The sequence below is a fragment of the Silurus meridionalis genome, chromosome 2 (genome assembly GCF_014805685.1).
Source record: "Silurus meridionalis isolate SWU-2019-XX chromosome 2, ASM1480568v1, whole genome shotgun sequence".
In the NCBI taxonomy this organism is placed as follows: domain Eukaryota; kingdom Metazoa; phylum Chordata; class Actinopteri; order Siluriformes; family Siluridae; genus Silurus; species Silurus meridionalis.
In genome coordinates, this window is record NC_060885.1 from 8,836,789 (window position 1) to 8,848,631 (window position 11,843).

The 11,843-nt window shown below is 41.7% G+C and overlaps 1 protein-coding gene across 1 annotated transcript in view; it reads left to right on the plus strand.

The window, feature by feature from the left end:
• Positions 1 to 427: 427 nt before the first annotated feature.
• The window catches only part of naa15b (N-alpha-acetyltransferase 15, NatA auxiliary subunit b), a 25,434-nt gene continuing 14,018 nt past the window's right edge, over positions 428 to 11,843 (plus strand). Inside the window, exons 1-4 of the mRNA XM_046837193.1 lie at positions 428 to 705; positions 8,802 to 8,886; positions 10,404 to 10,508; positions 10,950 to 11,107. Coding sequence (XP_046693149.1) covers positions 652 to 705; positions 8,802 to 8,886; positions 10,404 to 10,508; positions 10,950 to 11,107 — 402 coding nt within the window. The 5' untranslated portion in view covers positions 428 to 651. The remainder of the gene's footprint in view (positions 706 to 8,801; positions 8,887 to 10,403; positions 10,509 to 10,949; positions 11,108 to 11,843) is intronic.

The following is an 11,843-nucleotide window of genomic DNA, read 5'->3' on the forward strand; positions in this document are numbered from 1 at the left end:
GCCTTAAAACAATGGCAATGTGTCATGTGTTTGGCATTTTATAATATTTCAATGTATAATAATTATATAATGTATACTCCTGACATTGTTTCGTATGTTTTAAAGTTAATTTAAAATGAAAACAACCATAATCTATGAGCGCCGCCATGTTGAAGTGACGTCACTGAGCCGAAACTGCGCTCTGTTATAAAAAAAAAAAAGAGTGAAAAAAAAGACTCCAGATTTTTTTGGTAAAAAGATTTGGTAAAAAGTATGAAAAGTGGAAATGGACATGTCCAAGTTCTTGTGGACGCTCTAATGTGTAAAAATATAGCGAGCTTTTGAGTTCCGACGAGTAGTATTTAACCCTGTTGTCTTGCCAGGGTGCCGGCGCGCCCCCTATAGGCGGGGAAGGAGAAACGCAGCGGAGAAACCGAGCTGTCAACTTGCAACTTGACCCGGAGGAGAAGCAGCGGCACGATCGGCCATTTTGGGAAAGAAGGGGCTTTTCTATCACCACGTGAGGACTGGAGGGGTGTCCGAAAAGGGCAACAGAGCTGCGCCTGAACTGAACTAAGCTAGAAGGGGGGGGGAAATCAGGGAGACGCGATCAGCTTTACAAGCCCGACACTCGTTCCACATGTTCTAAAGCCGAGGGAATAGTGTTCAGCCATGCCGACTGTAATCTTACCACCGAAAGAAAACGCTCTCTTCAAGAGAATTTTGGTGAGTACGCCTGAAAAAAAGTGCGCCGATCCGTGCAGCTCGGCTCCGGTGCATGTTCCCGGCACAATGTGCTGTCAGATGGTGCTTTAGCTGGGCTAGCAAAATGAGCTTAAACCCTGGTGTGTGCATGAACTAGTCTGTTGCAAACTTACAACTTTTTGCACTATTTATGAAGATTGATCTCTTAGAAACGCTAATCTCCTCCATCCTTCTCTCTCCCAACCTTCTCCCATCTACCCCATTGCAGTTCCCTACTTATGTTAGCAAGCTCAACTTAGCATTGACAGACCTAGCTAGCCGTTTTAACAAGTGACATAAAAACTCTACATTTATACTTTATTTACAAACGTCACGTTTCTGGGAAACATATGAATATTAGTATTTATTATCATCGTTATTTCTAGCCCATATTTTGTACGGTGCAGGTTTAGCTAACAGCTAGCTAACAGCTAGCTAACAGAACCAAAGTGGCTAATACGCTAATTCCATGTATAAAACCACTCAACGTGTTTATTTGCTCTCAATGCGCTCAGAACACTTAAATTGTTCCCATTTGTTATTTTGATTATTATCGACATTTTAATAGATTCGTGTAATTTTTTACTTTTAAAACTCGTGGTGTATTATTATTATTATGAAACGAATTAGCTAGCTAGCATTAGGCTAGCATTAGGCTAATGTCCCGGCCTGCTAGTAAAGACTGGAGCTGGTTAGTTCAAGTCTTGTGCAAGGGCAGTGTGTGGAAATGTTGATGAATATCATTGTTTCCCGACAAAAATGTCAATAAATGGAATGGAAGAACAATTGCAGGTCCTGCTCTGTTCTGGTCTGGTATAAGTGTGTGTGTGTGTGTGTGTGTGTGTGTGTGTGTGCTCCTGAGACTGACAGGCACATGGACAATACAGCTAACTTGCAGTGATGTTGAAGCTCAGGGGTGTTGCATAAAATATTAGTTGTGCAAGAATTATTTAACTCCGTTTCCTTCCAGATTTAGTAAAGTTCTTCCTTTTCGACATGAAAAAGCTTGACACACGTTTAATGTGATTGAGAACAATTAGGCGGGTGTAATTGCATTAATCAGTGTGCATTACACTTCATATATATTGCATGGATTTGAGTTCAGTAGGAGGAACACGTGTGCAAAGGGATGCATCAACTTTACTGGTTGCTGAGGAGAAATTTAAAAGGATAACGTCGACACCGTGGAGCTACGCGGAGTGAATCCGATATTCAACGTTTTATGTTGAATTTTTTCAATGCTCCAATCCACAGATATATGTGTGCTTTGTGGTGCGAACGTGAGGCAGACCGTTTTTCATACGAACAAGGACAGAAAATGGTGTTCCACCCCTGCTTGGTGTTTTATAGCACTCTGCAACAGTGCTGGTTTAGTGGTTAAGGCTCTGGGTTGCTGATCAAAAGGTTAGGGGTTCAAGCCCCAGCACAGAAATGCTGCCACTGTTGAGACCTTAAACAAAGCACTTAACATTGTGTATCTGTAATGACCCTTTCCCTTGGGGACTAATAAAATACTGTTTAAAAAAGGTCTGCGTTGTTGTGTGGATGTCAGTATCGTGGATGTGAGTATCGGCTTACTGTTTAAGATGGACTCGTGACTGATGGCCAAGGTGTTGGAAATGGGTGGAAAATCACAGACCTGATTGAAGTGACAGCGTTGTATAACATTTTCCTGACTGCGTGTTACTATTTATATGAACGCTGATGGGATCCCTGTGTCCATTTCTCATAGCAAAGTGGTGCACCCTGGTGTTTGGAGATCTGCACTTTAAGAAAGTATTGATCTCTGGTAATAAAATAAAATCTAATTCTCACCTCCTCCCAAAGGTACTCTCACCTGTCCCACTGCCCTGTGCTTATTATTGTTTGCACCTGTTCCGGATAGTTTGTCCTTTTTGTTGTTTCTGATTCTGGAAAATTAAAACCACATGGTACATGGGGAACCAATGTATCTCGAAGACACGACGTGATCTGTAAAGGTGTTTTTATGTGTTCTGGAGATCAATGAAGGGCAGACTGATGGACAGTGTCCTTTTCCAGCTGTGAACATTTTTCATCGTTGGAAATCTTCCCGAACTGTACAAGTTTTCCCGATTAAAAAATTATTCCCGAACAGCAGAAACAAGTTACTGCTTTTCATAGTTTTATATGTAGCCTCATCTTTCATTCATGCACACATTTTCTTTTCCCAGATAACAAGACGGAGGTGTTTAAAGCTGCCTGTATAGACAAAAAAGCCGCAGTCACTGAATTCGCATTCTTCATACCATGTGTAAATGTGTTCAGTTGTGATTTCATCACTCGAGACGGAGGCTAATACCAGGTCCCGGAGTTACCAGGCCGGCGTGTGGAAGCGTACTTTAACACACTTAATTCCTGCCTTCACGTCCAAAAAATCAGTCGACATCATGCAAATTTGCAGATTCAAATTCATCACATCAAATCGGAAAACATGTGGCCGTCCTGGCAAAATCAGTCAGATGTCATGGGTGAGGGGAAATCTGGCAACTAACTTTTTAACACTAATATTTTCACGTACTCGTAAATTCCTGCAGAAGATCATGTTTGAAAATCATGAAACTCTCCTACCTTCAGAACGGACGAGGGGGAAGTTTGTAGGCAAACTTTTATAACACGTATCATAGAAACGTCTCCTAGGACCCAGAAATCCAAAAAACACATACTATAGTTCTAAATATTAAGCGCGTATATGAAGTAACACATTGTGGTGAATTATTTAGACATTGTGTTTAGTAAACTAGTGATTATCGACAAAGGTTTATTTTTTTTGTTTTTGTTATTTATTATCATTATAGTTTATTAAAAAATTCACCCGATTTATGGGTGGATAAAGTTACTCAAATGTGCATTACAATCATTTGAGGCTCACACAAAAAAAAAGGCAACATACTGCGTCACAAACATTGTGTTAACTTTCAGCTTGAAGCTGATTAGGATGGAAAACACTCAGTACATATTGACTGGTTTATTCATTTGTTTTGTATTGCGCTTCTAACAATGGACAATGCCCTAGAGCAGTTTTACAGAAATAGATTATGAATATAAATTTTGTTTTCTAAAATTAGTTCCTACAAGTTTAGAGAATAGAAGAATTGAATAAAATGTATTTGTCGCATAGACATTACAGCACAGTGAAATTCTTTCATCGCATATCCCAGCTTTCTCAGAAGCTTGGGTCAGAGCGCACGGTCGGCAGTGATGCAGCACCCCTAGAGCACAGAGGGTTAAGGGCCTTGCTCAGGGGCCCAAGAGTGGCAGCTTGGCGATGCTAGGGCTTGAACCCCAGATCTTCCGATCAGTAACTCAGCATCTTAACCAATATTAACAAGTTGAAAACCTCCCTGAGATTGTAGGAGCAACAAACCCTGAGAGGAACCAGACTCAAAAGGGAACCCATCCTTTGTTGAGGTTATCAGCTGTTCACTGATTGACACTGAGAGTCAAAGTGTTCATGGCAATTGTAGCTCTGGCAATTGTAGCAGACTGTTTATAGTAATTACAGCCCAGATCTGTCCTCCTGCGTCTTGAGTTTAACTCTCTTCACAGCAATCTTGCAGTAACGTGTCCGCTTTATGTCGCTGTGGGAAATTCTGTTGTTTGCATATGTGAAAGTGACCTGACCTTCACCCAAGTCTTATTTAACAAACACCCTTGCAGCACTTAAGTAGTCTGAACAGTCAAAGGAACCTTGATGAAGCTCCAGGTGTCATGTTGCAGTGACTGCCTCGTAAACAAGTGTACAGCAAAAAAAAAAAAGAAAAAAAGATTTGCTTATTTTTTTAATTTTATTTATTCAAGCGATCTTCTGCAAATATTATTTATTCCATTGAAACTGTGTAAAAAAAAAAAAAAAAAACCCAAACAATTCATTTGAATGCAATAATCAGGTTCTATATCTACACGCATAGACAAAGCAGCTTTACAAGGATAATGCGACAATAAAGAACGAATAAGTTTGTTCTTTATAATTGTAATTACATCCTAATCAGTTTTAAGCTAAAAATTAGTTACAGCAAGTCAGTTTACACTTTCGTTTATGGCATTTGGCGTACGCCCTTATCCAGAGCGATTACATTTCTCATTCATACAACCCCCCACCCCCACCCCCACCCCCAAAAACAAAAATCCAGTGAACGTTCAGCAGAAAGTGCATCCTCCGGTCACGTAGTGGAACATAAACGATCACGCCGTGTGTTTTTAGAGAGCGGTGATTTCCGTTATAATTGCTTTTTAAGGACACCACTTAGGTTTGGTACATCCATGTATTCAGGAGATGCTCTGAGGTCTGTAGATGTCATGCTCTGGTTTACTTTGTCACTTTGTCAAAGGTAGTCTGTGCAAAACAGTGTTTGTTAGGCCTGTGCAAGTGAAGTGTCTGTGCAGAGACGAAGTGTTTTATCGAGTCCTGTGTGACTCAAAGTATTTTGGAGAGTTATGTGCAAACCGGAGTGTTAATGTGCACAGTGTGTAGTGTAGTTCAGAACAGATGCTGCTGCCCCAGAACACCAGGTAGGGCACTCGCCACGACATTTTGATAGAACATCTGCAGCAGATGTTGAAGAGCGCAGGCCTTCTGAGCCGACTCTGTCCTTTCCTGCACAGAGAGTTTGTGTTGGCAGTTTAGTCCATTCTATCATCCTGCTGCACTGCTAGGTATTTCTAGGTTTTTACAATCTCCACATCGTTGATAGTCACAGGCTCCGGTTGAGGCCTGGGTCTCCTGCAGTCCACCATCATCTCCCTGGTCTTTGTGGTGTTGAGGTGCAGGTGGTTAAATTCACACAGTGCAATGAAGTCCTGGATTGGTTTCCTGTCCTCCTCCTCCTGTCCCCTCCTGGTACAGCCCACGATAGCAGTGTCGTCCGTAAACTTTTGTACGTGGCAGGACTCGGAGTTGTAGTGAAAGACCGCTGTGTACAGGGTGAACAAGACTGGAGAGAGCACAGTCCCTTGCAGCGCTCCAGTACAGCTGACTACAGTGTTAGACCTGAATCCCCCCATTCGAACGTACTGAGGTCTGCCTGCCAGGTAGTCTGTGACACATGCCACCAGGTGTCAGCCCACTCCTATATCTCAGTTTATCTCTGAGAAGCAGCGGCTGGAAAGCATTGGAGAAGTAAAGAAATTTAATCCTCACAGCTCAGCTGTCGCTGTCCAGGTAAGAAAGGAATCGGTGTGACGAGTAGATAATGGTGTCCTCCACTCCCATCTGCTCGTCGTATGCAAACTGTAGAGAGTTGAGGCCATGGTGCACCTGAGGCCTCATGTGGTGTAGCAGCAACCTGCTCCATGGACTTCATTGTATGAGACGTCAGAGCGACCGGCCTAAAGGCATTCAGCTCTCCAGGACGTGGCTTCTTTCATAATGCAGGATGTTCTCCACAGCCGCGGGACCCTCTCCTGTTTCATGTTATAGATGCGCTGTAGAGGGTCTCCCAGCTCCGACACTTCAGTAGTCGTGGAGAAACTTTATCTGGGCCAACTGCATTGCTAGGATGAAGCCTCCTCAGCTTACTGCACAGCTGTTCTGCTGTGATCGTGGGTGGAGGGACATTCTCCCCTGTGCTACAGTTACTTCCAGGGGGTAGAGAGAGAGCGCGGTTCGCTCTTCCCACATCTGGTGTTACCCTGCTTCGAGCTGTATCCGGTGATTATCTTCATCCCATCCCACACCTCCTCCATGCTGTTGTTCTGCAAAATCTGCTCCAGCTTTTTCTTGTACTTCTCCTTCGCCTCCCTGAGCTGGACTTTGGGTTCCCTCTGCACACCTATAAGCTTTTGCTAATCACTTCTCCTGGTTCAGAAGGCCCAGGACAGTGTACAGCTTTTACTGGAACATCATCATTTATAAAGAAGTTGATGTAGTCAGTAGTGCAGTCACCAGCATTCTCAATGTTCCCACTGTGTGATCTCTGCAGTACATCCTAGTCTGTATTACCAAACTGGTCTCTGAGTCTGCTCTGGCTCAGGAGACCATTCCTGGATGAGCATTTGGTTGTGGGTAGCCTCCTCACTCTAAACAATAAGAACAATAGCGTGTCTAAACTCTCTGGGCAAGTAATTGGGATGCAAACTTACAGCCAAAAGCTTGATGTCCCTGCAGCAGTTGGAGATTTGAATGCTCACATACCCAGGATTACAACACCTAGTGTTCATATATATGGCAAATTCTCCTCCTTTCCGCTTCCCGCAGGCTTTAGTGTCTCTATCTGCCCTGACTGTGCTGAAGCCGGGTATCTCTACGCTAGCATCCGGAACACTAGCGTGAGCCACGGTTTACAGAAGCACAGTAAACTGCACACTCTGTAGACTTGATACTTTTTCACCAGCGCAGTCAGTTCTGCGTTTTTGTTCGGTAGTGAGTTCACATTTCCCATGATTACAGAAGGTACCGAAGGCTTATATTGACACTTCTTCACTAGCTGCTTAGCCTTTAGCTTAGTGCTGGCTCTGCAGCTGCGGTGCAGCCTATATTTATTCCATGTACTATTTGTTGTGTTAATGTGCTTGTATTGCTTACATTTTACATTATATTTTATATACCCATGTCAGAATTTGACAGACTCATTTATACAAAACAACTTCTCATTTTTACAACTGAGTAGTTGAGGGTTAAATGTTGTGGGTTGCTTAAGGACCCAGCAGAGGCAGCTTAGTGGTACTAGGATTTGAACTCATGACCTTCCAATCAAAAGACCAGCACTTTAGCCACTGATCTGCCGCTTCCCACTGTGCTTTCTAAGCTGCTTATGATATTTGGGTTTTTATTGTACAAATTGTTGCTACATGCCGCTGTATTGGGTTTGTTCTGGTGTTGGTAAATGCCCATGTAATTGACTCTTTGATTGTAATATGATTTCTCATTGGGAAGTGTCATCCAGCACATATTATAACAGATAGACAGATAGATTGAGTGAATTTTATTCAACCCAAATGGGAACATTTTCCAGTTCTACTGCAGGTATAACAGTATTTATCTCTGTGATAGCCTTGTTTGTCATGGCCTTTTTTGTCTTTTCTTGGTTGAAGGAAGAATAGGCTTTGTGGTTTGTGCTCATGTACCAGTGTAGTCGTTGTATGTATGTAACACACTTGCTGGATGAGTGAGGGAGGGGAAACCCATCAGGGGTGTTTAATGGCACCTTTTCCCACACATTGTTGCTTGCCTTGTTTTTTTTTCTTGTTGCTTTTACTGTGTATACACACACACACACACACACACACACACACACACACACACACACACAGTGTAAGTTGCCAGTCTCTGCCCTGATGACTCGGTATATTAGTACATTAAGAACAGTAAACAGAGCATGTCACTTTTAAACAAGGACATAAGAACATGTAGATGTTTTTCAGCTCTCCTTTTTCATTTCGTCTCTGGGAGTTTTTTCTTGCCGTAGTCGCCACCAGCTTGCTCATTAGGGAAAACATAAACAACAATCATTCATTCTTACAGTATTATCTGTACGAAGCTGCGTTGAGACAATGTCCATTGTTAAAAGTGCTATACAAATAAAAATGAATTGAAGCTACACTGTATTACATCATGAGCCTGTATTTTACCATATTACTGAAGTTTTCATACTAGTAATACTAGGGGGTGATCAAGCTGAAATCAAGCCAACGTTTTTTACAGTGTAAAAGTCTGCTTAATTGTGGTATTGCATTACATTGGAAAGTAAGTGCTAATCGCTAGTGGCACTGTTTCTAAAGAGTTCTTTCCCCCACAGATCGCTGCTTGAAAATGAATGTATATTTTTTTCACGGCTGTTGGGTAACTAAAACTGATTGCTTTCTACAATATGTTGGTTTTGTGGACTAGATTATTTTGCATCGGGTAAGAATCACTGTGAAGAATAACTTCCAACTTCACTCTAATGATGTAAAATTTATAGAGGGTGAAGACTGTATAAATTACACACACTGCAAACCATGGCAACCTAGCGAAAGGAAACGGATCTCAAATTGGTGGCATTTCATTCGACTGAAATTGTTGAATAATTTATTGAAATATTTCAAATTTCTAAAATAACCTATGTTTCTTTTGTTTAAAGAGATGCTATGAGCACAAGCAGTACAGAAATGGGCTGAAGTTCTGCAAGCAGATTTTGTCCAACCCCAAGTTTTCTGAGCATGGAGGTAACGCACGCACACACACACACACACACACACACACACACCCACCCCAACTCTACATCAAGATTTTATCATGACCACATTGATCACTGAAGACCCATAGTGATAGTGGCGTCACTGTTCATTATGCATCAAGTATTATTAGAGGTCGACCGATGAATTGGCCGGCTGATTAATCAGGCCGACTTTTGCCAATTTTAAATTAATCTGCATTGGCCGATTGTGCTGCAAATTAGGCAGATAATTAGGCAGGCACATCTAAAACACCAAACCTTGTGTACGTTCTGCGCTTATGTAAGAGAACATAAGTCTTCCATACCAGCAGGTGGCAGTAGTCTGAATTCCTACAACTATAAATATATATATTATAAGCAATCAATCATTACTAACTGATTTGTGTAGCTTTTTTTAATCATGTCTGCTGCATTGCAAAGACAAGCAAGAATGACAGCAACTTGTTCTACCAACCCCGCGCTCGTTCGCTAAGCTAATTAGCCAATCAGAGTTCTCTTTCTTGCCGATCATGTCAATGATTCGACATGTTAAATCAGATGAAAAACAGCTGAAGCCGTCCGTTGTAATATTTATCTTTTTTCTTAAAGAACCCCCCCCCCCCTACACGTTACGTAGCACGCAACAAGTTATTCATGTGGCTTTTGGTTTCTTTTATGTCCAAGGCTGTAGTCATGCACTAAGTGGATTAGCAGATTAGCAAAGAGCTCCTAGCCACATGCACTCACCAGGCACACGATCGATCTCTACTACTTCATTCTAAGCATTTTCTTAATGCCTGAAAACACTCATTTTTTCAGAGGATACAATGAAACCGCTGTTATATCAGACAGTAAATGGGAATTAACCACAGTTAGGGAGAAGTAACAACTGCCACCCCAAAAATGCATTTTTATGAATACAGTACTGTATTAACATTTTACTTCATTTTATAATTACTAATTTTATTTTTTATTAATAAATGTCATTATTTAAACAAAAACTCTATAAAACCAATTCCCTATACGTTTTTTGGTCTACAGTGCTATCCGCGAGAGACCGAGAAAATCAGCCAAACAAATTAGTTATGTGGCAAATGCAATTCCACGGGGGATTACCGTAAAAGCATAAATAATTAGCATTAAATTTGCCTAGAATTGAGAGATTGAATTCAGATGCTTTGTCTGTCACCGTCCATGAAACTGCACCTGTTTGTCACGTACATACATAGAGATAAATGATTTCTGACATTTCTTGCTTGCTTGTGTTGTATTGTTTCGGGTAGCCTTAATTATTCATGCGTTTGGCAGATAGTGTTTTTAAGTGATTTAGGCCCGAGGCAGAATCCCGAGCTGTCAGCTGAAGCATTAAGGCTTAATAGTGGATCTCTAACAAGTCCAGGACTTTAAACGCAAACCTTGTTTTGTATTCTTTTTTTTTTTTTATTATTATATATTTTTTTTTTATCCCTTTAGGCTTTTTCTTCAGAAATTCTGCCGTATGGTCACTTTTTTTTCTTCCCTATACAGAGACGTTGGCGATGAAAGGGCTGACACTTAACTGCTTGGGGAAGAAGGAAGAGGCGTATGATCTTGTCCGCCGAGGGCTAAGAAACGACCTAAAAAGCCATGTCTGTATCCTAAACACGATCAGAGGCACATTTTCAATCACACGGGCGATAAAATTGCCCGCTGAGATGCGCGCATGATGGTGAGAGAGAAGACTGATACGGATGCTGCGGCTGCCGAGAGCGATGGCGTCGGGCCAAAATTCCTGCTCTGAGCCTGACTGCAGCCTGTACTGACTGCTAGCTGATACGCACGCACACGCACACCCGTGCACGCACACACACAGCAGACCACATTTTCCTCATTGTATATGTCCCCTGTGTACAGGCAACAAAAGTTGCTTTGAAGTGTTTCTAATTTTAATGCGGTTAAATATAGACCACTGTAGTTTGTTTCCAGCAGATAGTTAATACGTGCTAATATGAGTTGGGCCTCATTAAGGACCAGAGTGATTAATAGGGACTTGTCCCGGCCATATCGAGTTTTTGCCTTAACACCATTCTGCAGGCTGGCACGTGTACGGTTTGCTTCAGCGCTCTGATAAGAAGTACGATGAGGCCATTAAGTGCTACAGGAACGCTCTGAAATGGGACAAAGACAACCTGCAGATCCTGAGAGACCTTTCGCTGCTGCAAATCCAAATGAGGGACTTAGAGGGCTACAGGGTAGGTGTGTGTGTGAGTGAGTGTGTGTGTGTGCGCCTTATCATAATATTATGTCAGGCCATTTAAGAGGGCATGAACCAATAGAATGCCCAAAAAATGAGTGGGAAAAGGTCAACGACCCCAAGTAAATCGAGTCGGCTTATCATACTCCTAACCTAAAAGTTTTTAAAATAACCTGAAGAACTACAGAACCTTCGACATACGAGGTAAAGGGATACGGGTGATCATTACAGAGCTTTTACGCTGTAAAGGAGGACATGTTTATGTAGAATCTTTTGTACGGTGCTCTGCATAAGCATCTGAATAAACTAGATATAATTTACAAAACTGCTGGAGAGAAGAAAACCTGTCTAAGAAAAATTCATACACTAACAGTACCTATCTTCAGGATCTCAGTTGTCATATTGTCAGACTGTCAAACACTGATGCACACTAAAAAAAGACTTGAGCCGTGACATGTGTCTGAAATCTGAAATGTTCTGACACTACAATAATTTTATCGGAGGACAAAAAGATAATCACAACAGTTATTAATTGATGGTCACTGAACAAACCAGCAATCAAAAGACTATAGATTGTAGCCTAGGCCACAAATCGCACATTGTTCACCTGACCTCAGTGAGATCCCCTGTTAATCAGAAAGAGAAGAGCACGATGACCAGACTTATAGGAAGGCTATAGAAAATAACCACATTTTTGCAACCATGACTGAGAGAAAAGCATCCCTGAATGACAA